Genomic DNA, 26,847 nt, shown 5'->3' with positions numbered 1-26,847 from the left:
TGCAATTGTCTGTACGTGTACATATGTATGCATGTGTATGTAGGTAGGTATGTATGTATATAAACTACGTATGTAAACTAGTATCAAAATTAGTAAAAACCATACTTAACTAATGAAAAATTATCGAAAATATATTTTTGTATGTATGCTTCATTGCATTAATGGATGTACATATATATGTATAATACGGGTGTACTATGAAAGTAAACAACTTAGCACATAAGAATTCATAGAAGACGTCGAAGGCGAGCGACATAACACCTGCTGTTAAGGATGCCCATGCGGGCAGGTCTACGAAGTGGCAATGTATAGGATAGATATTTGCGCGTGATAACGACGATAATAAATTATAGCAGACGATGATAGGGTTCATTTAACCATTTGATGGTTTTAGTGTGCACTTTCATATACATATGTAGTATATATTTACATATATTGTTCAATTATTTGCTTTTCAGTTTCGATGTTGTTTTGTTGGACTTTAGGTGTGAATTTTTACAAAATATCAGGTTTTGCTATGACCAAATAAATATAGCTATATATATAGATATATATAAATTTATATATATAAGAATATTTGTATATATATAAGAATATATATATTTATATGTATATAAATATATTATATATGTTTTAGGTATGTTTGTGCAGCTGAATATACAAGTAAACTGGCCGCCCCTCAATCAAAATTCAACTTGCGAAATGAACCCTCGTTGGTTACGCCGGCTACCAGGGAGGTGCGCTGTTCCTTCTCGCTAGCGGCCCGCAGCTTTTCGTCGACTCCAAAGCGCTCATCGTCCATGAAGTAGTTTGCATAGCTGCTGAGCTGAGTCTCGTAATTTGCAACGGCATCGTTAAGTGATCCATTTTCACCGCCTAGCTCTGCCGGCAGGTATTCTTTTCCAATGGCGCGATGCAATGACTCGATATTGGAGTGTATGTGCAGCTAAAAAATAATGGATCTTAGACCAGATGTGTACAAACACATTTTTTTTAAATTCTCACCAGCTCCTTCTGCTTCATCACATTGCGCACCAGTCCCAAAACAAATTGCGTTTCCCGCGAAGCGTGCACAATGTGGGTGCCAACTAAATTCGTGGGTATGCCGTGCTCAAGGAATGCATTCATGCGTCGGAACATGCCTGGATCGAACTGCAACAGCAGCGAGTAGGGAATTTTGGTAAAATCAATAATCTCTACTACGCCTGCAATGTTCCAGTTGTCATCGGAGTTGATTTCTATTTCGGAGCGGAAGGCATGGAAACGGAAGATATCGCTGACACTGTGTTTCGAGGTCTCGATGAGACCCATGCGTGTGTAATGTATGCGAGGTCCGCCAGGTCCAATGGGATTGGGCAGAGTGGCAAAAATGCTACAAGGACATTAAAGCAGTGTTAGAAAGTAGAAAACTATGAATCCCAGACATTACACTTACCCAGAGCGCGCTAGCTCAATTAGCTTATCATCCACCTGACGATTCTTGAGCAAATCACGTTCTTTGGATTTGTAGGTGTAATAAAACAATATGCGCTTCTTAGCCTCCTCCAAGTCCCAGCGACAGAAACGCAAGAAAGCAACAAGAAATTGATCGTCATTGCGTGCTTCCAAGTACGGCTGTTCGTGAATCCAGGTACGCAACGCCTCTATGTTGCTTAGTATATCGGTCTCCTTCTCATTCAGCTGTGTACGGGCCACCTCGGCCAACTCGGGCTCTAGTGCGCGTATTTTGGCCATTGTTATGGAATATTTGTGCGGGTGCGACGCAAGCTGCAAAATGTTGAACCGGGAATTTTGATAGAGACCAAAAAATATTGTTTGTATCCAACAAAGAGATTTAGGAACTGTCTTGTTCTGGGAACACTTAGTCACCGCCTGCTTTGCTTTTTCCGGCACCAATGTTCGCCAGCAACTGACCAAGTTTTGTAGCGCTTTTCGTAGTTTTTGCTACGACGCGGCGTGGGGACAGTGTCAAAGTGGAAGATAAGATAAAAATGGGTACACAAGCTCTAAAGCATGCTTCGATTAGAGAGCGATATCTGAAATTATTAGACTGACCCTCTCTTATTCAGCAAAGTCCACCCAGATAAGGAACTGCAACCGCTGAAATTGTATCTTTCTGTTTTACTTAATCAATTCAAACTCGAGAGTTTTGGTAAGCAATCTAATCCATTGCAGTCTTATAATTGCCAAGAGCATGGCTGGACAAAGAACACACTTTATCAGCTTTATGGAAGTCCATAAAAGCCGCATATTAACGGCCAAGTGCTACCCACCTTAGTTTTCACACAGCTGCCACGCTACACAGTCCAAAATTGACCATGGCACCAACAAAATTACGTCCCATTAACTCTGACCTGCGCCAAATTGCACAAGTGGAGTTAAATGAGATAGAAACGCGTATAGAATCCGATATTGGGGCTCTTCGTGTCTGGTTGGCCAAGCAGCCACATCTGAGGTCTCGCGAGGATGAACAATTTTTGGTTGCTTTCTTACGTGGCTGCAAATACAGTCTGGAGAAAGCAAAGTCCAAGATCGATCATTTCTATACAATTAAAACTATGATGCCGGAATTGTTTGCAAAAAATGTAATGGACGAGAAGAACATCGCACTCTGTCGATCTGGGCAAGTTAAAATTGGTAATCCGTAAATGAAATACGTCTGTTATAGCTTAAGCCATCTGCAGTACATATGTAAGCCTACCCAAGCCACTGGGTCCAGGGGGACCGCGTATTCAACTCTCAAAGTACTCCAAATTTGACTCCAAGCTCTACAAGCTGATCGATCTCTTTCGCTATCAGACATTGCTGATGGAGCATCAGATACAACAGGATGACAACTGTATTATTAGTGGATACATTGAGATTGTGGACATGTCCAACATGAGTCTCAGCTTCTTAACGCATCTGGACTTTCCGCTTATTAAGCGCTTAGGGGTGTTTGCTGAAAAAGGGGCTCCCATGCGAATTAAGGGCGTACACCTCGTGAATTTCCCTAAAGAGGCGGTGGCAGTCATTAATTTGGCCAAGAGCTTGATGCCATCTAAGCTACAAAAGAGAGTAAGTAGCTCAGTTTTCTTTAGAAAATTCTTGACAGAAATCAATACATCATTATTGTTTGACTAAATGCATATTTTCTAAGAAACTCCACTCTATTTCTTAGACCGCACTTATACAACATTTACTGATTTTATTCAAAAGCAGAAACTTTAACTAATGCAAGAAACTCTCTTCCCCAGTTCTTTGTGTACAAAAACATTGAGGAATTATACGCTACCATACCGCGTGAAAATTTGCCTGAGGAATACGGCGGCTCCAATGGACGCATTGCGGAGATACAAGCGGAAACAGAAAAAGTACTGCTGTCCTATGACCCATACTTTAGGGAGAACGATCAGTATGGTGTTAACGAGCAGTTGCGACCTGGAAAACACATCAGCGCCGATGAGCTGTTTGGCATTGAAGGCTCGTTTCGCAAACTGGATATCGATTAGAGCGTCTAACATTGAAAACAAGTTTTAGTTTTAAACGCACTAATTAAATGCAATAGAAAATCGTACGATACATGTAAAATCTGTCTGTTCCACAATAGCCCGGTCAGTTGCTAAAATGTCGTTGCTTGACAAACTTCCTCCTCTCTTGGCCACCAAGGCTGCCACTGAGCTCAATGAATCGCCAGCACATTATCCCAGCTGTTTTGCCGCTCTGCGTAATTGGCTGCAACTTCAACCCCATTTTAGAAGTCGTACTAGTGACGAATTTCTGCTGGCCTTCCTACGAACTGCAAAGTTTAGCGTGGAGCGCGCCAAACAGCGAATCGAGAGCTTTTATCGCTATCGCTCTGAGCTGCCTGAACTTTTTGCGAATTGGAACATTTTTGAGCAGAAATTTGGGGATATTATAATTTCGGGGTACGTTGAAAGTGTTTTGCAGAGACTCACGTTCATATTGAATTTAAATCGCTTAGCGCCTTAATTTATCTGCCTGAGCCCGCTGCATTAGATGGTCCACGAGTGATTATAATACGTCCCAAATGTTTTGATCTGACGCGACACAGTTCTCTTGATGTCTACCGCACGCTCTTTATTGCAGTTGACTTGCTGCTATATGAGGATGTTCAAGTCCAAATTGCGGGCTTTCTCATCATCCTCGACTTGGGCAATGTCACCAGAGATGTCATGTTGGATTTTAAGCCCCGGCTGGCGCGAAACATAATCGACGGTTTAAATAAGCACATTTTTCCAGCGCGTTTCAAGGGCATGCATCTTGTCAATATGCCCACAATGATCGAACGACTTTACAATTTAGTCAAAGGTGCTATTAGTTCGAAAATGCGCGATCGAGTAAGTAACTGGTAACACTCAAACAAAAGCAAGTCTATTGAAAAGTATTTTATAGTTTGTGATACATGGACAAAGTTTGGAAAAGCTAGATGCCTACATGCCACGTCGCATATTGCCCGAGGAATATGGAGGGACTTACAATATAATTGAGAATCAGGTGAATCTTTTAAACAAATTAAGGAGTAAAGCGCATGTATTGGATGAAGAGCAGAATTACGGAATGGTAGAGGCATATGTGAAGGCTCAAAAGCCTGTTAGTAGTTCTGATTTAGGAGTTAGTGGCACTTTCAAAACATTGGTCATTGATTAAAACAGTATTTACACCCCTCGTAAAATAAAGTACCAGCAGTAAAATGCTGTTGTTCATAAAAATGCTTTAAAGTCTACATATTTTCTATATTTGTTATTTGAACAAGAGGGAACGCTACAGTCGAGGAAGCCCGACAGTGAAATACCCTGTACCCAGACAAACTTCCGGCACTGAGTTATACAAGGTGCGTTCCAAAATAAACAGGACTTTTTGAAGCGCCCCCTGTTGGCGACTGGTGTGTTAGAATCATCATTGAAATTGATGGAAATGGAATTGAACATCTCCAAAACATCGATTTATCGCAATTTGACCGAACATTGGGGCTAACGAAAGGTGTGTGCACGGTTTGTTCCGCACAAATTGACTGACGACCAACAATTGCTCTCATCGATCGACGCTTGTGACCGATTATTTGACCAAAAATCACATTTTAACCATTAACCACTCGCCGTATTCACCTGATATGCCACCGTGCGACTTATATCTTTTCGGTAAAATGCATTTGCCCATGAAAGGAAAGCGTTATGCGTTCAAAAGGCTTGCACCGGCATACTGGCGGCCATACCGGCCAACGAGCTAAAACACGCGTTCGACATTTTGCCTAAAAAACCATTTGTTCTGTTTTTTTTTTAAAGTCCTGTATACTGTGGAACACACCTTTTATGCGCCTCAAGCAGAAGCAAAAAGAAGAAGAGCGTACTTGATGATGCAGCTTGTGGGCGTAGTACTGGAGTGAAATTGTTTCGCTAATTACTTTTCTTATAATTGACCGATTTGGATGATTGAAATCAAAAGTAGATAATTATTATACCCTGTACCCAAAGGGTACAAGGGTATATTAGTTTTGTGCGAGTGCACATGGAACACACAGAAGGAGGCTTGGTAGACCCCACAAAGTATATATATTCTTGATCAGCATGACAAGCCGAGTCGATATAGCCATGTCCGTCTGTCTGTCCGTCTGTCTGTCCGTCTGTCTGTCCGTCTGTCTGTCCGTCTGTCTGTCTGTATGAACGCAAGGATCTCTGAAAGTATAAGAGCTAGAATAACCAAACTTGGTATACAGATTCTCCTGAGACCGAGAAAGGACGAGTTTGTTAATTTTTTCTGATCCGCCCCCCCCCCCACTCCCCCCCTATTACTGATTTTCTATAACTCCCGTAATTCTTGGAATTTTGAACTAAAATTTGGTAGTCACATTAGGTTAGTAATTATATATCCGTATACCAAGTTTCATTATGATAGAATGATCGGAAAGAAAGTTATAGCCATATAACCAGGCCCAATGCACACATACATACATATGTACAAGTACACAAACACGCATAAGGCACGATTCTGATGTAAATGTAAATGTATCTATGCATGCATGGAATATTTTATATTTAATTTAGTTAATTAATTAAATTAATTTAGTAAATTAATTAAATTTAATTAATTAATTAAATAAATTAAATTAATTAATTAATTTAATAAAATTAATTTAATTAATTTTTTGTGGGGTGGTACAGGGTATTTAAGAGTTGAGCCTGCTCGACTTTAGCATTCCTTTCTTGTTTTAGTTTTGAAAATGTGGACAGAACTGGCGAAACTCTGTAGCGAAATTCTGCCTGTTACATACCTTGCACAAACGTAATATACCCTTATTACTTATTACTTACGGGTACAGGGTATACAAATGTGCTGATAGTTCCTAAAAGAATACGAGTAGTTGTCCAAAAAAAAAAAAAACGTACTCACGGACATGGATTCGTCTCGTCATACGTTAACACGACAGTCATCGAAATTGCCTAGCCATACTGATCATATACTGTTTAGAGCTGATATTTTTGTATGTATACATATGTTCATTTTATATATTTGGTGTAGGGGGAGTATATAGCTTTTCGAATACAAGCTTACAAAAAAAAAGCAAACGGTATTCAGCTGCATATTTCACCAGAGCATTTTGATTTTTGCCGAAAAATAACCTATCACATTACAAATTACAATTTGAATGTTTCTCAAAGAAAGACTGCCCCATGATATTTGTAATAATATTGTCTCTCTGATAACTTAAGGATTACATGGTTAGTTATATAAACCAGATAAGAAGCATGCAAGAGTAGAAAGTACGACCTTAGGCTATATAGTAAGACATTTGGGGAGAGGCTCCAATGATAATTTAACTTTTGACAGCCTCCCACACAAGCTTCCTCGCTTGTACATATTTACATATGTACATTCTACATATGTCCGTATACGCATGAGGCGGTGTTATCAATGAAATGTCCAAAGCACTTGCTGCAGAACTGTTAATGGCCCTTGTTATCTAGTTAACTCAATTAATACAAACCTGGGTACGTTTTAGGCTTTTCATGTGAACTTTGCAAATCAGTGCAAATTGGCATCTACTTACAACAAGTAGCTCCGTTAAAATGTCAAATATTTCAATTAATGTAAGTACTTATATAGTCACAATAGCTAAGAAGTCTTTCACAACTGAAACACAGTTTGACTTCAGCCAATGGGACTTTCCAACAGAGCGCATTTGGTTGCATAAGTCCTCAGGAGAAATGACATGGAAGGTCTGCACGTTTGTGCCGTTGATAATCTTTGGCCTGTACGGCAATTACATGATGATTTTTCTCATTGCGACAAATCGCACATTGCGATCACCAACTAACCTGATTATAGCCAATATGGCAGCAGCAGACGCGCTAACACTTCTAATATGTCCAGTTATGTTCCTACTTAACGATTTTTATCAGAACTATCCACTGGGCTCTGTGGGTTGCAAGTTAGAGGGTTTCCTAGTCGCCCTCTTTCTTATCACAGGCGTTCTTAATTTATCAGTAGTAAGCTACGATCGCCTTACGGCTATAGTGCTGCCCAGTGAGAAGCGTCTCACTTTACGCGGAGCCAAAATTGTAATCGCTTGCACCTGGCTAGCTGGCGTGATCTTCGCTCTGCCGCTGGCACTCTATCGTTCATACCGTATTCGCATATGGAAGAACTTCACAGAGTCGTATTGCAAGGAGAATCCAAACGTACTGCCCAAATATTGGTATGTCCTGATCACCATTTTGGTGTGGCTGCCATTGGCAATTATGCTCATTTGCTACACGGCCATTTTCTATAAGGTAGGTAAGTCGCAAAACTATAAATATACATATATTACTTGGATTTTTGTCCCTTAGCTCGACCGCTACAAAAAAAGCGTACTGCGTCGAGAGCACCCGCTGACTGTCAGCTACAAACGCAGTGTTGCCAAAACAATGTTTATTGTTGTTGCAGTATTTGCGGCCTTACGACTGCCCTTCACGATTCTGGTCGTGATACAAGAGAAGCAATTCTCCAGCGACAGCACCGTAAACAGCGGTATGCAGCTTTTCTGGTACATTTCGCAGTATCTTATGTTTCTTAATGCCGCCGTCAATCCGGTTATATATGGATACAATAATGAGAATTTGAGGCGTGCATATAACAAGACCAAGTGCGCCAAACGAGCTACATTAGGATCTCCACGACCACATCGTTGCTGCTACTGCACCTTTATGAAAATGACTAAGCCACCAACTGGTTTAACAGCATGTCTGAAGAATAGCACAGCTAATGGACATAACCAGGAAATACAAGAATCAAAAGGAACGTATAAGTTTTATAATACCGCCGACGACATGATTGTTTCAAATGTAAATGATGTTGGTTTCATATAAAATTAAAATGCCATCATTTTAAATGGTATCCGACTATAAGTTCTAATTTTCAACATCTTTGGATTTTGGGTTATTTCTGGAGCAGAAGGTTTATTTCGAACTCCTTCGATATCCGAAAATTTTATTATCAATATCTGAAGAGTGAAAGTATCTATATATATAAAACAGTTTGTCCTGACTGACTGACTGAATGATTGGTGATCAACGCACAGCCCAAACGGTAAAAGCTAGGAAGCTGAAATTTGGACTCAAGTATCCTTTCATACTTGTAGCGTAGGCTGGGGATAAGAAGGGATTTTGGAAAATTCGAGCTCCAAAGGGGGCAAATCGAGCTCCAAATTTGTATAAAAAATCTACAATTTACATCTGATTAACTTTGTATACTCCCAAAAGAATTCCAAGAAAAACTTCATACTTGGTTTTTTGAATATTTTCTTGGAGACTGAATTATTGGGGCTTTTTTGGGGCATGGTTTTTCGTTTATATCTTTATAAGGATACATCTTAAGTTAATCATTTTTCGTTTTCTTCCATAAGGATAGATAAGCTACGAAACTGCATTATTAGTTTTTTAATAAATACCTTTGGTTCTGCCAGGTAGCAAAATATTGGATTATGGTACAGGGTATTTAAGAGTTGAGCACTCCTTATATGGTTTATTATACCCTGTACCCGTAGGGTAAAAAGGGTATATTAGGTTTGTGCAAAGTATGTAACATGCAGAAGGAAGCCTCTCCGACCCCATAAAGTATATATATATTCTGAATCAGCATGACGAGTTCTAGACATGCCCGTCCGTCCGTCTGTCCGTCTGGATTAAAGCAAGGATCTCAGAAACTATAAAAGCTAAAATAACCAAAGTTGGTATCCAGATATTCCTAGGTTCGAGAAAGGATGAGTTTATTTTATTTTTTTTAATTAGGGGGACCTCGATACCAAGTTTGGTTATTCTAGGTCTTGTACTTCCTGAGATCCTTGCGCTCAAACAGTCAGACGGACGGGCGGACAGGCGGACATGGCTATATCGACTTGTCTTGTTATTCTGATGAATAAAATATATACTTTGTGGGGTCTGCCACGCCTCCTTCTGTGTGTTACATACATTCGCACAAAACTAGTATAGCCTTCTACCCTTTGGGTACAGGCTATAAAAATACTCATGCAATAATCGACAAAATAAACAAGAGAGAACGCTACAGTCGAGCAAGCCCGACAGTGTAATACCCTGTACCCAGGTAAACTTCCGTCACTGAGTTATATGCGCGCAAAGCAGCAGCAAAAGGAGGAAGAAGAAGAGCGAACTTGTTGCTGCAGTTTGTGGGGATTGTACTGGCGAGAATTTGTTTCGCTAATAACTTTTCTTAGAATCGACAGAATTGAATAAAATTAAACAACAGTAGATATTTATTTATAAATTATGTGTGCAAAGTATGGTTTAGGTAGCATTTGAAATGTGGACGCTATTGACGAAATTCTGCAGCGGGGGAAGGGGGGGAAAATTAAAAAAAAAAAAAATAAACTCGTCCTTACTATCTAGGAGAATCTGGATGCCAACTTTGGTTATTCTAGCTTTTATAGTTTCTGAGATCCTCGCGTTCATCCAGACGGTCTGTCCGTTCGTCCGATTCTATATCGATTTCTCTCGTCATGCTGATCAAGAATATATATACTTTATGGGGTCGGAGATGCTTCCTTCTGTATGATACATACTTTGCACAAACCTAATATACCCTTTTTACCCTACGGGTACAGGGTATAAAAAATCGATTTTGTCAATCGCGCAAGAACGAGGGTTTTCATCGTGTTAAAAAAGAAAAGGTAGCAATTTTGTAATTGCGTTAGTCCGAGTTGGCATTAAAAGAGTTAGCGTTAAGCGAGGGCTAGTTAAAATTACAAGTGAAGGGTGTTCCGACTTTGCAATACTCTGTACATATGTGTAGAATAATTATAGAAATTACAAAAATTAAACAAGTAAAAAAGCTAAAGTCGGGTGTCCCGACTTTGAAATACTCTGTACATATGTTTACAATAATTATAGAAAAAAAAAATGAAAATTTAAAAAAATTTGATCGATTTTACATTTCTCGGTATTCGAAATCACGTAAAGGGTATATAATAGCAATTGCGTCTGTGTGAGTGTATGTATGTTTATGCGCATCTATTTGTGTCTGTGTAAGCATTTTCGCAGTCAACTAAACAGCAACAACAACAACAGCCGCGGGCAGCGCTTGAGCAGCGCTGCAACAGCAAATATATTTATGGATATAACTTCTGTTAAATCGGTCTACCATAGTGAAACTTGGCATACGGACACATAATAACTAACTGGAGTATTTGCAAAATTTTAGTTCGAAATTCCAAGTATTCACACAAGGCATCATGGACTAAAATGTGGTGTTCCTAGGTCTTATAGTCTCTGAGATATAGGCGATTATACGAATGGAAAGACGGGAAAACCCCCATAGGGGGGAAGTGGGGGGGAAAATCAAAAAAATAAAACAAACTCGTATAGCGTACACACATAAGGCATCTTTGTGCAAAATTTGGTGTCTCTAGCTCTTATAGTCTCTGAGATCTAGGTGATCATACGGACGGACGGACGGACGGACTCGCCTCGTCATGCTGATCAAGAATATATATACTTTGTGGGATCTGCCACGCCTCCTTCTGCCTGTTACATTTTTCAGCTCGCGCAAACCTAATATACTCTTGTACATTTCATGTACAGAGTATGAAAAGTGTAAAAATTTTTAAGGGTGTATAACTGCACATTTACATAGGAATTGTGTCTATGCGAATCTATACATGGTTATGCGTGCCTGTGTGTGAGCATGTAAGCAGTACAAAACAAACCAAAGCATCAACAACAAGAATAGCTGCGGGCTGGAACAGATAGAACATATGTATATGGCTATAACATCCTTTCAAATCGGCATATCATGATGAAACGAACGAAGGCATACAGACTCATAATCAGTAACTGGGTGTATTTACCAAATTTGTAAAAAAAAAAAAATCCCAGAATTGTGGAAAATCACTAATTGCGTTGGAGAGGGGGGACGGAGGGAAATTCCAAAATACACATTTTCTGCGTATTCACATAAGGCATCTTGGCCTAAGATTTTGTGTCTCTAGCTCTTATGGTCTCCGAGATGTTCATATGGCCAGACAGACAGAGTTTAATCGGCTTGTCATGCTGATCAAGAATATATATATGTATGTATGTACATATGTTGGCACACATCACTTTTTTAAGTTTTTCGTTTGATCATACATATGCACAAATTATTATTTTAACGCATCGTGCATTATTCAATGAAAATTTTAATTGCATTATCAACATACTTGTACATACTCGTACATATGTATCTACATATGAGTATGTATGCACATGTGTACGATATGCGTAAAACATTCTCACAGCTGACGTCGCGACGTTCAGAAAATATTACCTTTGCCGCCCTGTTTTCCCGTCTTCCTCTTCTAAATTGACTGCAGAAACCGTTAACCTTCTTGCAGTATATATTTTACATATGCATCCATATGTACATGTGTTTTCGTTTGCGCCCCACGTGTTAGACTTTTGTGTAATATTGTGTCTTTGTGAATATGTGCCGTATAATATTTATATTGATATTTATGCTGATACGCTTCGGCCATATGCTCGAGGTGCAGTTTAAGCCCAGTCATCCCACCAACCTACTCAGCCTGGATCAGGATACACCACACCTGCATAAGCGAAATATGCCCCAGTTCTACGACAAAGGTTTCTCAAATAAATATCAATACAAAAGTTTATTCACACAACAAATTTTGCATTAAGGTATACCAAACAGCTCCGACTTCATGTAGCTACAGCCATGCTCGTCAAGATATTTGACGAACTGGGCCATATTCATGACGCCGTTTTCATTCAAGGAGCCGCCTGTCTGTGCATTGAAGAGTTGCTCCGTAAATCCTTCAAAATGATGTAACTGTGTCCTATTACCTTCAAACTGCTGCACCTCAGACTTGACTATTGTGATTTTTTGCCAGCGCATCGCTTTTATCGATTGCCAAAATTGCTGCACGTCTTCACGGTCACCCTCCACGCATATTATTCCTGGCTTTCCGGGTCTACTAAAGCCACTCAAAAGGAGCTGTCGCGCCTCTTTAAGAATTTTCTGCCGCTTGGCACTTGACTTTATGTGATGCGAATAGATCCATAAGCGCTCAAAGTCACGCGTTGAAGTGACCGGCTCATCAACTAACTCTTCAACTGAACTGTCTGCTTTTTCTTGAAGTCCAACGATCTGGTCCTGCACCCAGATGAGTAGCTGATAAACATACGGTTCCTCCGTCTGCTGCTCGCTGATATATTGATCCAGTTGTGACTTAAAAAGCTGCTCGTTCGCTTTACTGAGAAGCGGCGAGTTCACGCTGACAATGGGACATTGCAGCAGTGGATACAGATGTGGCAGCTCTATACCCACTGCTACATGCTTGTTCCCGGGCATAGTTAATCGAACGCTGTAATCTAAATGGGCGCTAGGAAGGGAGCTGAGTGTAGACGTGTCGCTTTGTAGAAACATATTGAAGTCAACAATGACGCCGGCGTCGAGAAGCTGGAGCTCCCCCGCTGCACAATAGATCGAACTAAGCAGCTCTAGCTCCTCCAGCTGCTGCCTCAAACAGACACGATAACTATGTAGCTCGGCCATTGCTGAGAGAAAGAGAGAGGGAGATTGGAAGTTTTTTGATGTACAATAGAAGTCGCTGACGAGAAACCCTCCGCTTAAAATAACTTTTTCTTTTTTCAAATTGCTTGTTTCATTTAAACATAAAAGTCACACAACAATGCGCGTTCACCATAAATTCACATCAACAATCAGTTTGCTAGTTTAGTTGTAAAATACCTATAGACTAATCAATACAATTTCTCTCAATTTTTACTGTAGTCAGAGAATATAAAACTGTCAATTTTCCTCCTCCCTCTCAGCTGCCTTCAACTTCGACGGACTAGTAGGCATTGCATCCGTACCGGTCCCCTATCCACTGGACATATGTATGCTTCAACTTCCAACGATCAAATATGCAACGGTTCTGCACAAGGAGCGTACTGGGGGCCGGCTGTTTGCTGTCTATGGATGGCAGGCGTCGGGTGAGAAATACGAGCTGCTCCTTCAGGTGCCCGCGGCGGCAGCTGTGACACTGGACTGTCTTGCGTACGCGGGTCGTGGCTATGTAGCTCTTAGCTATAATCTCACCGAACCAGCGCAGCAGGCACAGGAGGGCTCACCTATCTATGAGCTTTCGCCTGACACAGGCATACGTACCGTTCAGTACTTTGGAGCGGCCCATCTCCGTGATATGTATCTTCGTATTAGTAGCCAGGAACTGACACTGCTGCAGACCTACGATGAAGGTGCAGGGCATCAACGTTGCCCCTATTTTAAATGGACTGGTGCCACCTTTGAAAGACTAGGCAGCATTCCCTGCAGCAATGCGAGGCAGTTGGAGGCCTTCGGTATTGACTTTGCCGACTATGTGGCCGTGGCCAACTACGCGGATGCCGACGGGCACACCAATGCACACTCGGAGATCTACAGGTACAATGCAGATTTGCGTCGCTTCGAGCTCTTTCAGAGACTGCGCAGCAATGGCGCCGTGGATGTGAAGTATTTCAGTGTGCCGCAGAATGAAGTGAGCCGCCGGCATTTTCTGGTGCTGGGCAACACGGTCGGACGCGCTGGAGGTAACGACGAAGCGGACACGGTGTTTTACGTGTTCGATCAAGGACAATTTGTTCCCTATCAGCGTTTGTCTTTTTACGCCCTGCAACGATTATTGCCCGTTCAGGTGGGTGTTTTTTAAAGATTCAGTCCCCAAATATATATACATATATGTATGTACTTGTATATGCGAATTGCAGCATGTCATCGCGGAAAAATTCTTGCTTTTGGTAGCCTGCAACAAACAGGATGTAAAGATTTACAATCTGAACGACTGGAAATTTGAGGAATCGAAGGTGCAGTTTACCGAAGGAGCCTTCGGCAAGGGCGTATCACATATGCGCAGCTATGAGGAGGATGAGCAAAGCTATCTGGGTAAAAAAAAAACACTGTTTGGGACAACTTGCTGATGAATCATCCATATTTTCCTGTTCCCGTAGTTATTGCCAATGAATTAATGAACGCCAACGAAACAAATATATTTCGGCCACTCTACAAGCAAGATGAACATGCGAATGCGCTTCGTCAGCAAATTCTAGAGTGGGCTCATGCACAATCCACACGATTGCAGAATTTAAATGTAGAGCATATACTGCAGGATGTCCAAAAACTGAAATTATCTAGCAATGGAGCCTTACATAATCCACAAATTCGACGCGTGAACACCAAATCGGTGAGCATAATTAAAGCAAAATTGAATCTATTTTCTCACCATAGTTACTTGTATATCTCCAGAGAGAGAGAGCAATAGTTGACAATCGGTACATTACCAAATATTTAAATTTGTTAAGGAGAACCTTTCAACTACTATAATACAAAATGGTATAAAGTTTAGATTAATTTGTGCTTTCAATATAAAACGAAGAATTCAATGTTCCTCATTACAAAAACGTTATCTTACAGTCTCCGTACTATCTATCTTCATTAGGCAGTACTTTTACTTATTTTGCATTTCGTCATCCGAAGGAGTGGTACTTGTACAACACCATCAGTGATGACATTTTCAATATGGAATCATTAAATTGGATGTCGCAAACATCAGATATCTAAGTATAATAGCTAAATATACACATATATGTGTATACCAATCAGAATTCAATAGCAAATTCGTCCAAACGAAAGTGATATTTTATATTAAATTTGTAAAGTAAACAAAATCTTAACTAATGGGATTGGTAATGCACCATTATCACCCACAAGATGATATATTGATAAGTTGTAATACATAACACTAATATAATCATACTCAGTTGGTAGATGAACGCAAACATTTGAGTCCTAATTACTGGGATGCCTTACGCTATGCTAAACGGGCCTTAGATGCCATTGAGCGTCAGTCTGCACATTATCAACCATCGACGTTGCGTCGCTTGGTTAGGCGTGAGGTGGAATACGAGTTTGACGACATTATGGTGGAAAATTTAGTAGTGCACAAGAACCTACAGGCGGACCATATTAATGGAATCAACAGCCATGCGCCCGTGTACAACACCATCAAAACACCAAAAGTCTATATAAGGGAGCCTAATGGCAAGGAACTTCCAAGACATCGGCCCACACACCTGAAATTCCATATAGAAGACTTGCAACTGAACGGTACACTTAATGGATTGAACTGGACTCAGCTGCTGGACCAAACACTAAAATGTAGTGGTGTCGATGTTCAGTTCATCAAAGCACCCGCAACTATTAGCAACCTGGCTGCTGAGACTGTGATGGTTAATAGCAATAAGATGAATGACCGTTCTCTGGATCAACTGATTCCTACCGATGGCGGTGATTACATTGTACAGCACGATGTGCAATTTGCACATCTAATTAAGGTAAATCGACTTGAGATCAATCAACGACTGAACAACATTCATGTGGACCGTCGACATTTCGACGTACTGCTTAAGAAATCAAATGAAACCCAGATCATCGAGGGCTCCAAACACTTGGAGAACCTAAAAGTGCTGGAACCTATTAACATGGCGGTGAGTTTATGCCATCGCCTACAAAAATATATCATTAATAAAAACTTTTAGGGTCAAATGCTGGGCACCAAACTACGAGCTATTTCACCCATGAAAGTCATCCACCATTCGCTGCAGCTGCATGGCGATTATGTGATTGGCGGTGATGTAACAATTGGAGAGCGGTTAACATCGCTAGATCTAGTAGACGCAACCACTCAGAAATCATCAGTTTCTACGCTGCAGCAGGGTGTGCAGCTGAATGCAACCCTACAAAATATCAACTTGCGTTTTGAACAAGCTCTGAATTCGAAAGATACTGAGCTGAGTTTCATCAATGCGCATGATCTCCAGCATTTGCTCGAGCTAAATGTAGATAATGTACAGGTGATTCAAGGGGAAAAGCACCTTCCGCAAAGTCTCGAAGTGAGCGAAGGCTTCAGCGAAGTAAAGTGGCTAAATGACATCGATGTAGTTAAACTGGAGCAGCAACTGCTCCTGCGGACAGGCAATCAGAGCATACGCAAACCTATGAGGCTGGCCGGCCTAAAGGTTAAGCAGCTGACTACGTCACAGGTACAGTTACTGCTCAACGATCAAACCACAGGAAGCTATTTGACTCGTCAAGGGGATCAGCACGGGAATAGTACTTTATATATTCAACGGCTTTATGTACCAAACGAATTAAATACACGCGAGATGTATGTTAACGGCAACATATATGAGCGCCACCTAAGCGATATTTATTCACTGGGTAAAAGCGCGCAGAGTTTTGCACTTCCCTCGAATTTCAATGGCACGATCTTTGCTAAAAATCTGTGGCTGAAAACATCAATGAACGATTTCAGCGTGTCGGAGGTGGAACAGCAACTGCAACAACTGTTGGGTAATGTAAAGTATGTTGGCGATTTCAATTTTGGCCATGCAACTAACATAAGCGGCCTAAGATTTGACGGCACTCTCAATGGTATATCCGCCTTAGAGTTTGGCAGCTGCTGGCTAGAGATCGATGGCGATCAGAATTTTATATCAAATCAGAGAGTGGCAGGCGTGGAGAGTGTATTGGGTATTTGGTTAAACGGGCATTTAAATAACTATACTGTTGCCGATTACAGAAACGAAACCTATAAATTAAATGAGTCTGAAATAATGCAAACTGTTAGATTCGGTAAGTCTTTGTCTATATTCATAATATATATATAAAAAAACAGTAAAATGTATTGTTACCTACAGAAAATCCTATTGTTGTGCAGTTGCTAGAGGTGCATCTGCTAAATAATCTGCGTCTACCTGAAGATTTTCTATATGCAACGCCTGATGCGATCAGTTACATGCAGGCACCCATCAGCGTTAACGGTTCGCTGCATTCCAGCCTATGCAACGTCAGCAGTCTAAATGGCATAGAGATCAATGCTCTAGAGCAATATTTAGGAGATCAAAAGTATGATGTTCTCTACGTGGAACATGTGCAATTTGAAAACAGCCTGCCACCAAATTACGGGACACTGAACAGACGCAACCTAAAGCACATAATCAATGAAGTGTGGTTGACCAACGAAAACATTGTGCTGGGTAACCAGGGGCAGCGGGTGCAGCTGACACGAAGTATCTTCGAAGGCTTATTGGAATTCGAGGTGAGGTACAAGAAACAATTGTTCACAAAGTGCAGGTAATATCGAACACGTGTCTATTTAGGGCGCTATAAATGGCATGAGTGCGGCGCACATCAAGCATAACTATTTTAGCTTAACGCGCAGCCACCAACACGTCCACACTGCGTTGAACCTTAAGCATGACGTCACTTTTGCACAGCCTCTTACAGCAAACAGGGTAATGTTGCGTGGAAAAATTAAAAGTGATATTGGCGCACTTGTTGAGGGCGAAGGGTAAGTGTGTGAATTATTTAAGTACCTTAGTAGTGACCACGGGAATTTGTTTACACGCTAAAAACAGTTTGGGAAGCACTGCCGCACACTAAAAGGTGAATCAGCTGTGCGCTTTTGTTTGCAGGTGAAATTTTGTTACTGTACACGTTGCAATTTCACGCAATTTACATGTAATTGCATATTATTTATGAGTTTTTAGAATTATTGAAGTACATTACCTTTTGTTTGTTATATTGTACTTTACTAAATGCACTTTTTATAGGCAGTCAGCGACTTCAAGCTATTTGTAAGACTTTGCGCACAAAAAGAAACATTGCAATAATAGTGTGACCATGCCTGCGATAGCCAAATAATGTCATGTCGTGCATTAAAAATACTAGTTTTCAAATCAGTATTTTGATTCGTTCTAAATTTTAAATTGTTTATAGCATTAGAAGATTCTACGCATTTTAAGCACATTATTGGACCACAGACTGAAAGAATATACTCTGTTCTCAAAGCGTAAAAGGATTGATTCGTTTAAATAATTTAAATTTTACACAATTAATTTAAAACAAGAAAGGAATGCTAGATCGAGCGGTTCTCAACTCCTAAATACCCTGTACCCACTACCACAAAAAAAAATATTTTAAAAATTAATTTTAAACAAAATTAAATTAATTTAAATAAAAAATATTCAATACATACATAAGTAGAGACATACAGTTCAACAATATACATTTAAATTAGAATCGTGACCTATCGTGATGAAACTTAACATACGTACATATAATCATGAATCGGATGTAAATACCAATTAATTAATTTCAATTCGAAATTCTAAGAAATACGGGAGTTATGAAAAATCACTAATAGCGAGGGAGTGGGGGTGCATCAGAAAAATTATACATACATATGTATGTACTTGATCTGCATAGGATTTTGGGGAACCTGGATACCAGGTTTGATTATTTTAGCTCTTATACCTTCTCAGATCCTTTCGCTTATACAGACGGACATGGCTGTATCGTATCGTCTTGTCATCCTGATATATTATCATATGTTATATACATAAGTATATATACTTTGTGGGGTCTGTCACGCCTCCTTCTGTGTGTTACATACATTCGCACAAAACTTGTATTTGTACTCTTTTACCCGTTGGGTACAAGGTATAAATATAATTTTACAATTTTTTATGGGAGCTATGTATGTACATATGTATGTATGTATTTAAGTCATAAATGAAGGCGTGGTAGATCCCACAAATAATAAATATTCATGATCAATATGACAAGAGCACTTGATATAGCCCTGTTGGTCCGTGGACCTCAGAGTCTATAAGAAATAGAGAAACCAAATTTTGTACACAGATGCCCTATCTGTGTATGCTATACCAGTTTGCAAGGGCGTACGCAGCTTTTTCCAAATGGGGGCCAAAAAATTAAAATTTTGATTAAATAATGCACAATGCGTTAAAATAATAATTTATGCATATGATTAAAAAAAACTTCAACAAATTCAACTCAAATCCGTCCCAGCGTACGTCCTTGCCACTTTGTTATATTTTTTATGTACCCCTCACTCCCCTCATCATGGGCTTTTCGGGTAACCTTGTTTTTTAATTTGTATAATTATTCTACACATACAAGTATGTATAGAGTATTTCCAAGTATAGATATCCGACTTCAGGTTTTCCTCTTGTTTTTGTTTGTCAGCGGGAGAGGGTTCAGGATAATTATAACTTTGACCCGACGGATTGTATCCAATCGGTACAGTTTTGGTATTGTGTATGGTACATATTACATTCGCACTAAACTAGTATATGCTTTGGGTACAGGGTATTTACGAATGAAGTCCACTCGACTCCCGCATTCCATTCTTGTTTGATGATCCGCAAAGTACTTAATCTGAGTTAGGTGGGTTTCTTTTTGGGATCTACTTGTTATACCCTGTACCCACAGGGTAATTTTCACATGAGTCTAACATTCCTGATTATGATTTGACCCTTTAAAACAGTAATAAATCTCTTGATTTCGATGAATTTGTGTACAACACCCTAAAAACCTGGGGAAATCACACCGTAACAGGAAATTGGAGCATTCTAGATGCATATGTACTTGGAAATTTAAGCTTTGTGCATCTGAATCATCTGAATTTGGTCAATGACGTTCTGCGAAGCGATGCTACAAACGCGGTTAAATACATAAGCGCCCCAAAAACTGTGCACCGCGCACTAATCAAACGTCTTTATACAACTCCCCCAAGCACCGTTGCCGGAGTGCCGGTGAAACAGTGGATCGACGATGCAGTTTACATCTACGGCAATCACAGCATTATAGGAATCACAACACTTGAGAAAGTAAATCTCTACAATAATCTGTGCGTTGAGGGGTCCGTCAACGATATAGCGTGGAAGCAGGAAAAACTGCTACTTCGCGACGCAGAGCAGCATGTGGAAGGTATGCTGTTGGTGGAGAACACACTGCCGCAGGAGCAGCGTATATTGACCAACAACATTGAAGAATTGTGGGTGGATCGAATTCGGGAACTCTCGGTAAACGACCTGATCGCAAACAAAGCAACCAATCGTCCCAATTTGCATATAGAAAGCCAGTTGATATTTAATCAGCCTCTGGCAGTACGTAACTATCAGGTTGGAATCAATCCCAGCGAGGCACCTTATAAGTGGAAGCGAGGCTTAAAAAGTATGGACACAGACGAAATGGACTACTGGCAGGATATGACACAGCAATTGGCACATGTTCAGCAGCGATTGGCAGGTGAGATGTGAAAATAAGCACCAATGCATGTATTTTAATATAAACTATCCTCGCTGAAAAGCAGCCTTGGCAGGGGTCCTTTGCTAGGGGCACATGTATTTTCTTAGAATTGACCGCTTTAGATGCAATTTTAAATAAACAAGTAGAGAAGCTAAAGTCGGGTATCCCGACTTTGAAATACTCTGTACATATGTGTAAAATAATTATGTGTGTATTCGTGTATTCGTGTGTGTCTGTGTATGTCTCGTGTGCCTGAGCATCTGGGACTAATATTTGGTGTCCCTAGGTCTTAAAGTCACCAACATATAGGCGATTATACGAATGGAAAATCGGGAAAACCCCCATCATAGGGGGGAAATCCAAAAAAATAAAACAAACTTGCACAGCGTACACATAAGGCATCTTTGTGCAAAATTTGGTGTCTCTAGCTCTAACTCAAACTTGGCAAATACCCCCAGATAGTGATGAGTCTGTATGCTAAGTTTCATAATGATAGGCCGATTTAACAGGAAGTTATAGCCATATATGTATGTATGTATGACCAAGCAGTTCCCGCAGCTGTTGTTACTGCTTTGCACAGGCACTCGAGAAATACACACACATACACGCACAATTATTCTCCACATATGTACAGAGTATTTCAAAGTCGGCACACCCGACTCTAGCTTCTCTACTTATTTTAAATTATTTTTCATCTACAGATCCGCCGTACGTGTTGGAAGACTTCACGTTGCTACAGCAGCTGCCACTTAACGCAAGCCGCGTGGAGGTTCTGAACGTGGATGCTCTGGATGTGCTATGCATTTCTAAAAACTTTAGCAAGGAACGCCTTAATACGACCTACTATGTTTGGCAACCGTCGGAAGAGAGATTTATTTTAAACACAAGTAAGTTTAATACGATTTTATTTTTGCAATGACATGGTTGCGAATTTAAAACTAAGACATGAAAACAAAAGAATGATTGAATACAATTGCAATGTCAGAATGCGATGAACTTGGCGGATAGCTGCGTACAATTTAAAATATTAGCCCAGAGGGTTGCTACTACTCTACTGCGGTAACTCTTATCAAGTATTGTTTAAAGTTCTGCTACTACTGCTCTAGCTCGTCGCTCTGCACGTCGAGAATGGCGCGCAGTATACCCATCTCTAGCTTAGCGGCAGCGCGTCGTGAAATTCGATTCATGACATTAGCAACATATAGTCCCAATGCCTCATGTCGCGATGAGTGAGAGTGGTCAAAGTTGCCTAGATTGATTATCTCTGGAGCCGTGGTGGCATTTGACACCTTTACGTGTCCGTTGCCTGCATCAAAAATAATGTCGTTTTTAAAGTCCAGCTCATCGTTGTGCGGCGAGAAGCCGTTGGTCGATGTGGAAGCCACTGTGGCAGCTGTAGAAGACGTGGCAGCGCCAATGTTGCCATTGACCATCGGTACTGTCGTTGCTGCCGGTATGGTGATTATGTTGATGCCCGGAGGCGGCGATTGGGTGGACTCACGCTCTTTCTTCACCTGCATCAGCTGTGCCGTAGTTGTGTGCACCACGGGCGTTGGAGCACTATCAGCTACAGATGCAGTTCCGCTGGCGGCTGTATGTTTCGAACTCTTAATCAGCTTCTTTTGAGTGGGAGTGCCGTAATCTTCGGACAACTTGCGCTTTAGGGAATCGGGTAACTGAATGGTGGTTCGCGTTTTGCTATTGCTTAGCTGATTTGACGCTGGCGTGGATCGGGAGCCGATCGCCGCGCTTGGCGTTTTCTTTACTGTGATGCCTTTTTTTTGGAGGGCCGCCGCTGCAACTGACACAGAGGTATGAGGCGAGGCACGTGTATTACTCTGAGCCATAGTGTTAAGTAGCTTTTTCTCCTCAAAAACCGGGCGTGGTGTATCGACGTTGGTCTTCGTATAGCTAGATTTATCCTCTTTATCTGGTGAGCCAGAGCTGTGTGATTTGCCTGGGCTTTCGCCATCTGATGAAGCGGAGCCAGTCGAGTTGGCGGGCTGCATAAAAGGCATGGCGGCATTTTCCTCATCTTCTTCTTGGTCCTGGACCTCCAACATTTCGAATTCCTCGACCTCTTCCATGGGCAATTGCTCGCTAGTAAATGTACAATGCGGCAATAAGCGTATTCTAGTAGAGTAATGATAATATTTGTGTGCTACACTTACCTTTCCAACTTAGGCTCTACTTTGTGCTCTTGATGGATTTCGTGCATAAGATTGAATAACTTCCAGGAGGAATTGCCTTTTACTTTCTCCTGTTCGTATTTTTTTTGCAAAACTATAAAAATAGAACGCGATTCATGCACCGAAAGCTTATTCAATCGTCCAATTCGTGCCCAAGCCTCGTCCTGCTCCTGTTTGCTGGCGCCGCCATTGTTTGGATGTAATGCTTTCTCCTTGGCAATATCCGCGAGTATTTTATCCAGCTTTATAGCCATTTTTGTCAACGACGTCCCGGCCAGCTCTATCTTATTAATTTTTTACACTTTTTTTAAGAAATTGCTGAGAGCGGAGCTAAATTTTCACTTAAAACTGCAGCCGCTTTGCTTTTCGCCTGGTCTCTTTTTGCCACTTTTCACAACTTCGCTTTTCTTGTATTCGACGACGCCGACTTGGCGGAATAAATTTAGGGGTGCGAGATACGTGCAAGCATAAGCGACAACCCTGACGCAGGCAGGCACTGCGGTAAATCACTTCGGGATTGGACTCCAATCAACTTCTATAACCAGTTACAAATAAAAGCAATTCGCTTGCTTAAAAAAAAGAACAAAAGTAACCAAATAAATATTTTTAAAAAAGCACGGACTGAACGTATCCCGGTGATACCGGCAAAGCGAAATGCGTAATAACACGGTGTTTTCCAACTCTAAAAAAATAATAGAGGCCCAGCGCAGATACAAACATACATATGTATGTACATATGCACAGGCACACATGAACATTACTGTATATACGCATACATATGTATGCATATGTGGATTGTTTGGACTATATGTATTTTGTTCAGACTTTTATTAATTTCATTGGTATCATATCAATACCATTCGCATGTTTCTTTGTTCCATTATCTATGTCCACCTAGGCGAGCGTAACGACATCTACTTCAGTTTTGGACGAAATGCATTTGACTGTCTCTACACGAGTTGCCTTGTCTGTCACTGACGGGTTGCTCACCACGAATGGGAACTCTGCCATGCCATAGCAGGCAGCAGCGTACTGGCCCAAACGATTTACTGCAATGACGGCACCCGAAAAATCCTTGTGGTACTTGACCACTCGGCGTATAGCTAATGCCGCAGCCTCCGTCGGTGGCTTACCAGCCCGCATGGATTCCACGGCCAGAAAGGATGGCAAAAAACGCATCATTACATCACCATCACCTGTGGCCACAGCTGCACCAACCTCATTGTCTGCATATGCGCCCGCACCGGGAATCGGTGAGTCGCCCACGCGACCGGCTATCTTGTGTCGAGCTCCGTTGGTCGATGTGCCAGCATGAATTTGGCTGTCCGCATCTATGGCAATCATCCCAATGGTGTCGTGATTGTGAATGCCAATGCTGTATTCTGCTCTTATGCGATCTTCCTTCCAGCGCGTGATGGGCGTTGGCCGTGGCTTGTACGGCCCGCACGAAATTTTCGGATCTGGAAAGACATTCCACCAAAAATTCGGTTGACAATTTTGTGCCTTCCATAGCTCCCAGACAGCTCGCGACTCGGGTGTGGTCAACGATTCGGATCGGAAGCCCATGTCATTGGCAAATTCTGTGGCTGCATCACCGACCAGGAGTGTATGCTGTGTATGTTCCAGCACACTACGAGCCACACGTATAGCATCTTTAATGCGTCGTAGACCAGCTACTGCGCCCACCTTCATGCTGCTACCATCCATAATCATGGCGTCCAACGTCGTCTCGCCTAGCTCGTCAGGCGAACCACCGAAACCAACAGTCCCGTCGCATTGCATCTTCTCACACTTGGTGCATCCCTCGACTACTGCGTTTCGAGTCAGACGAAGTCCTCCTTGTGTCTGGTTAAGGATGCGCCAGGCCAATTTGTTGGCTTTGGTAAAATTCCAGGTGTTGATTACCATGGGCAAGACCATCTGTTGTCTATTGCTAGCAAAATTGTTGTTGTTATTGGAATTGCTATTGTCGCCAAAGTATTTGCCTGAAAGGACCACTGTCGTCAAATTCGGCTTGGGTGAAATATCTCGACTACAGGACCCCAAGGTCAGCGTCGCCGCCACGCAAAACATTAACATCAACGTTCGCCGGCGCATTTTGGAGAGCATTTTTTCTATTGCTTTGTCTTCGCTGCTCCACTTACAACTGTGCGCTGCACTCGTAGCGCCACCGCTTTTAAGGCCTTTTCTAACCTAAAATTTGCTTATCAGTTGCCTCTAATTGCTGTTACAGATTTATCGGCGCTTATTCCGCACAACAAAATGCATTTGCACTATAAGTCTGGATTCAGCCCATTTATTGCCACATCTGCACCTAATTCGTACCTTATGAGTCCACTATTGCACTTAATGGATCTTGATTGCCTAGCGTTCAGACCAGACTACGATCAGAAATTACACATACATTGTCTTGATAAGAGAAGCTACAACAGAACAGTGGCTGTCATTGCACGGACAGATATAAAACAGCTGTTGCCACTGGTGCCGAATGACGCGTCCGTTCTGCTTCTGCTTCTTCACAACAAATTGGAGTTTTGGCACTGGCGAAATGACAGTTATGCGATGGAACTAAGCATGTCAATGATGCATGCTGAGCAAATAGCGCTGGCACATTACGACAGTCGCAGATACTTGGCCGTTCTTATTAAGCACCCAGGAGTCGAGAAGTCAGCCGGCACCGTTGAAATTTACAGGCAAGTGTGTTAAATTGAATTAGGCATGCATGGTCTTGACTCTTCTGCAACAAATATCTATGAATTACAGTGCCGTTAACGACTTGGCGCCGGATTATAAACTTGAACAATCTATCGACTTCGATGTAGATATGAAGCCGCGTCAGCTGCTTTTCATGCAGCTGTCAAAATCTAATGATTTATTATTGTGCATTTCAACGACGTCTTTGACGCAGCCACTGCGAATCTACCAGCAGAAAGGAGTTTCCGGCTTTCAGTTAATTGTAGGCGCCAGCACATTGCCCGCTATACGATCTTTGTTTCTGCTCCAGTTACGAACGACGCAGCGACAATTTTTGGCATTTGTGGCTACCGAAGGTGGTGTTTTCATACTGGAGCCACTACTGAAATCACTTTAACATCACAACAGGAACACTGATTCAACATACATTTTCCGAAGCCTTTACTGCTTCATATGTACATATGTGTAGTATGATAATCATTAGTAATATTTGTTTCTAAATAAAAAATATTTTTTATTAACCGTACATCTTGTTGGCGGCAGAATCTTTGCATTTAAATTTAATCGTCGCTGGATTCAACGTTCTCCGTTTGCAAATTCTTGAATGTTGCCACCGGAACGTAGGTTACCAATGTGAACAGTTTGTTGGGTGAATCCTCATCATCGTTGCGGCGACGGGCCAAACGCACGCGCACGCGGAATGGTGTGGATCTGAAAAGTGGGAAGGCAGCATTATTAATTATAGAAGATTTGCTGTTCCTTGATTCATACCTGATACCCTTGGACCAGATGTGCTTGTTCAGACGTGTGTCAATCCTCACATCAGTGGTTCCCATCTCCCGTTCGGCAAACTTGCGGATTTCCTTGATGGCGCGGGGAGCCCTCTTTTTGAAGCCGATATTATGCACGCGTTTAGCCAAATGAATGGTGCACTCGCGTGTCACAACTTCATTAATGGCTGATTTGTTGCGTTTCTCGCCCTTGGTCTTTGCCATTGCTATTGGTTAGGCCGTAACGTGCTGTTCAATATCCTGTAGCGAAGAAGGCAACATAGTCAATGAATTTGTAAATAAATGCAGCGACAACCAAACAATAACAAGGCTTAGTTTTCAACAACTTAGTTTAGACAATTAAACACACACGTAGGTTTCTGCACTGCGGCATTTTATCATGGTCATGTGTTACATTGCGTGCAGAATTTAATTTCACTTATGTCGGTGTGTTTGTTTGGTTGTTAATTGTGATGTTTCCTGATTAAATTGCAAGAATAACCAAAACCAACCTATCGGAAATGAAAGCTCGA

At 41.3% G+C, this 26,847-nt stretch overlaps 9 protein-coding genes across 10 annotated transcripts; 4 read left to right on the top strand and 5 right to left on the bottom strand.

Moving 5' to 3' along the window:
• Positions 1–105: 105 nt before the first annotated feature.
• On the bottom strand, positions 106–18,197 carry LOC115633713 (clavesin-1). 2 transcript variants are annotated; one of them, XM_030531177.1, is made up of 4 exons: positions 18,118–18,197; positions 1,436–1,767; positions 1,006–1,372; positions 106–946 (listed from the first exon to the last, which is right to left on the bottom strand). In XM_030531177.1, exons 2-4 carry the CDS (start codon positions 1,732–1,734, stop codon positions 680–682), a joined length of 933 nt encoding a protein of 310 aa, XP_030387037.1. In that variant the 5' UTR covers positions 1,735–1,767; positions 18,118–18,197; the 3' UTR covers positions 106–679. The 2 variants fall into 2 exon arrangements, with proteins under 2 accessions (XP_030387037.1, XP_030387036.1); XM_030531176.1 differs by lacking the exon at positions 18,118–18,197 and having other exon boundaries at positions 1,436–1,878.
• LOC115633715 (alpha-tocopherol transfer protein-like) lies at positions 2,148–3,639 on the top strand. Its single transcript, XM_030531179.1, has 3 exons — positions 2,148–2,623; positions 2,685–3,057; positions 3,237–3,639. The coding sequence occupies exons 1-3, from the start codon at positions 2,319–2,321 to the stop codon at positions 3,489–3,491; spliced, it is 933 nt and encodes a 310-aa protein (XP_030387039.1). The 5' UTR covers positions 2,148–2,318; the 3' UTR covers positions 3,492–3,639.
• LOC115634262 (alpha-tocopherol transfer protein-like) lies at positions 3,607–4,650 on the top strand. Its single transcript, XM_030531868.1, has 3 exons — positions 3,607–3,908; positions 3,965–4,340; positions 4,396–4,650. The coding sequence occupies exons 1-3, from the start codon at positions 3,607–3,609 to the stop codon at positions 4,648–4,650; spliced, it is 933 nt and encodes a 310-aa protein (XP_030387728.1).
• On the top strand, positions 7,068–8,348 carry LOC115634256 (neuropeptide FF receptor 2). The gene is made up of 3 exons (XM_030531853.1): positions 7,068–7,088; positions 7,143–7,772; positions 7,830–8,348. The coding sequence occupies exons 1-3, from the start codon at positions 7,068–7,070 to the stop codon at positions 8,346–8,348; spliced, it is 1,170 nt and encodes a 389-aa protein (XP_030387713.1).
• On the top strand, positions 11,904–26,070 carry LOC115633710. Its single transcript, XM_030531171.1, has 12 exons — positions 11,904–12,113; positions 13,326–14,185; positions 14,259–14,433; positions 14,499–14,731; positions 15,309–16,034; positions 16,086–17,181; positions 17,247–17,647; positions 17,709–17,899; positions 19,898–20,661; positions 21,363–21,548; positions 25,084–25,543; positions 25,614–26,070. The coding sequence occupies exons 1-12, from the start codon at positions 11,957–11,959 to the stop codon at positions 25,939–25,941; spliced, it is 5,577 nt and encodes a 1,858-aa protein (XP_030387031.1). The 5' UTR covers positions 11,904–11,956; the 3' UTR covers positions 25,942–26,070.
• On the bottom strand, positions 12,166–18,180 carry LOC115634439 (RWD domain-containing protein 2A). The gene is made up of 2 exons (XM_030532146.1): positions 18,118–18,180; positions 12,166–13,049 (listed from the first exon to the last, which is right to left on the bottom strand). Exon 2 carries the CDS (start codon positions 13,045–13,047, stop codon positions 12,166–12,168), a length of 882 nt encoding a protein of 293 aa, XP_030388006.1. The 5' UTR covers positions 13,048–13,049; positions 18,118–18,180.
• Positions 21,550–23,224, bottom strand: LOC115633711 (probable serine/threonine-protein kinase nek3). Its single transcript, XM_030531172.1, has 2 exons — positions 22,833–23,224; positions 21,550–22,761 (listed from the first exon to the last, which is right to left on the bottom strand). Exons 1-2 carry the CDS (start codon positions 23,102–23,104, stop codon positions 21,756–21,758), a joined length of 1,278 nt encoding a protein of 425 aa, XP_030387032.1. The 5' UTR covers positions 23,105–23,224; the 3' UTR covers positions 21,550–21,755.
• Positions 23,664–25,220, bottom strand: LOC115633712 (putative N(4)-(beta-N-acetylglucosaminyl)-L-asparaginase GA14866). The gene has a single exon (XM_030531173.1). The coding sequence runs from the start codon at positions 24,957–24,959 to the stop codon at positions 23,745–23,747; it is 1,215 nt and encodes a 404-aa protein (XP_030387033.1). The 5' UTR covers positions 24,960–25,220; the 3' UTR covers positions 23,664–23,744.
• LOC115633714 (60S ribosomal protein L31) lies at positions 26,034–26,844 on the bottom strand. Its single transcript, XM_030531178.1, has 3 exons — positions 26,827–26,844; positions 26,316–26,575; positions 26,034–26,255 (listed from the first exon to the last, which is right to left on the bottom strand). Exons 2-3 carry the CDS (start codon positions 26,537–26,539, stop codon positions 26,105–26,107), a joined length of 375 nt encoding a protein of 124 aa, XP_030387038.1. The 5' UTR covers positions 26,540–26,575; positions 26,827–26,844; the 3' UTR covers positions 26,034–26,104.
• Positions 26,845–26,847: the final 3 nt, after the last annotated feature.

This window comes from Scaptodrosophila lebanonensis, unplaced genomic scaffold (assembly GCF_003285725.1).
Source record: "Scaptodrosophila lebanonensis strain 11010-0011.00,11010-0021.00 unplaced genomic scaffold, SlebRS2 tig00000001-arrow-pilon, whole genome shotgun sequence".
Classification (NCBI taxonomy): domain Eukaryota; kingdom Metazoa; phylum Arthropoda; class Insecta; order Diptera; family Drosophilidae; genus Scaptodrosophila; species Scaptodrosophila lebanonensis.
The sequence above is the reverse complement of the archived record's forward strand: the minus strand, read 5'-3'. Positions and strand labels throughout refer to the sequence as shown.

Bases quoted from the DNA above. Each gene is read 5' to 3' on its own strand.
- LOC115633713 (XM_030531177.1), bottom strand. From the start codon at position 1,734: ATGGCCAAAATACGCGCACTAGAGCCCGAGTTGGCCGAGGTGGCCCGT. The intron at 1,373-1,435 runs GTAAGTGTAATG...ATGTCCTTGTAG, and splicing joins ATTGAGCTAGCGCGCTCTGG to CATTTTTGCCACTCTGCCCA. The intron at 947-1,005 runs GTGAGAATTTAA...ATTATTTTTTAG, and splicing joins TGATGAAGCAGAAGGAGCTG to CTGCACATACACTCCAATAT.
- LOC115633715 (XM_030531179.1), top strand. From the start codon at position 2,319: ATGGCACCAACAAAATTACGTCCCATTAACTCTGACCTGCGCCAAATT. The intron at 2,624-2,684 runs GCAAGTTAAAAT...AGCCATCTGCAG, and splicing joins ATCGCACTCTGTCGATCTGG to TACATATGTAAGCCTACCCA. The intron at 3,058-3,236 runs GTAAGTAGCTCA...TCTCTTCCCCAG, and splicing joins CATCTAAGCTACAAAAGAGA to TTCTTTGTGTACAAAAACAT.
- LOC115634262 (XM_030531868.1), top strand. From the start codon at position 3,607: ATGTCGTTGCTTGACAAACTTCCTCCTCTCTTGGCCACCAAGGCTGCC. The intron at 3,909-3,964 runs GTACGTTGAAAG...TAAATCGCTTAG, and splicing joins GGGGATATTATAATTTCGGG to CGCCTTAATTTATCTGCCTG. The intron at 4,341-4,395 runs GTAAGTAACTGG...AGTATTTTATAG, and splicing joins GTTCGAAAATGCGCGATCGA to TTTGTGATACATGGACAAAG.
- LOC115634256 (XM_030531853.1), top strand. From the start codon at position 7,068: ATGTCAAATATTTCAATTAAT. The intron at 7,089-7,142 runs GTAAGTACTTAT...ACTGAAACACAG, and splicing joins TGTCAAATATTTCAATTAAT to TTTGACTTCAGCCAATGGGA. The intron at 7,773-7,829 runs GTAGGTAAGTCG...TTTGTCCCTTAG, and splicing joins ACACGGCCATTTTCTATAAG to CTCGACCGCTACAAAAAAAG.
- LOC115633710 (XM_030531171.1), top strand. From the start codon at position 11,957: ATGTGCCGTATAATATTTATATTGATATTTATGCTGATACGCTTCGGC. The intron at 12,114-13,325 runs GTTTCTCAAATA...CCTCCCTCTCAG, and splicing joins GCCCCAGTTCTACGACAAAG to CTGCCTTCAACTTCGACGGA. The intron at 14,434-14,498 runs GTAAAAAAAAAA...CTGTTCCCGTAG, and splicing joins GGATGAGCAAAGCTATCTGG to TTATTGCCAATGAATTAATG.
- LOC115634439 (XM_030532146.1), bottom strand. From the start codon at position 13,047: ATGGCCGAGCTACATAGTTATCGTGTCTGTTTGAGGCAGCAGCTGGAG.
- LOC115633711 (XM_030531172.1), bottom strand. From the start codon at position 23,104: ATGGCTATAAAGCTGGATAAAATACTCGCGGATATTGCCAAGGAGAAA. The intron at 22,762-22,832 runs GTAAGTGTAGCA...TACATTTACTAG, and splicing joins GTAGAGCCTAAGTTGGAAAG to CGAGCAATTGCCCATGGAAG.
- LOC115633712 (XM_030531173.1), bottom strand. From the start codon at position 24,959: ATGCTCTCCAAAATGCGCCGGCGAACGTTGATGTTAATGTTTTGCGTG.
- LOC115633714 (XM_030531178.1), bottom strand. From the start codon at position 26,539: ATGGCAAAGACCAAGGGCGAGAAACGCAACAAATCAGCCATTAATGAA. The intron at 26,256-26,315 runs GTATGAATCAAG...CCCACTTTTCAG, and splicing joins ATCTGGTCCAAGGGTATCAG to ATCCACACCATTCCGCGTGC.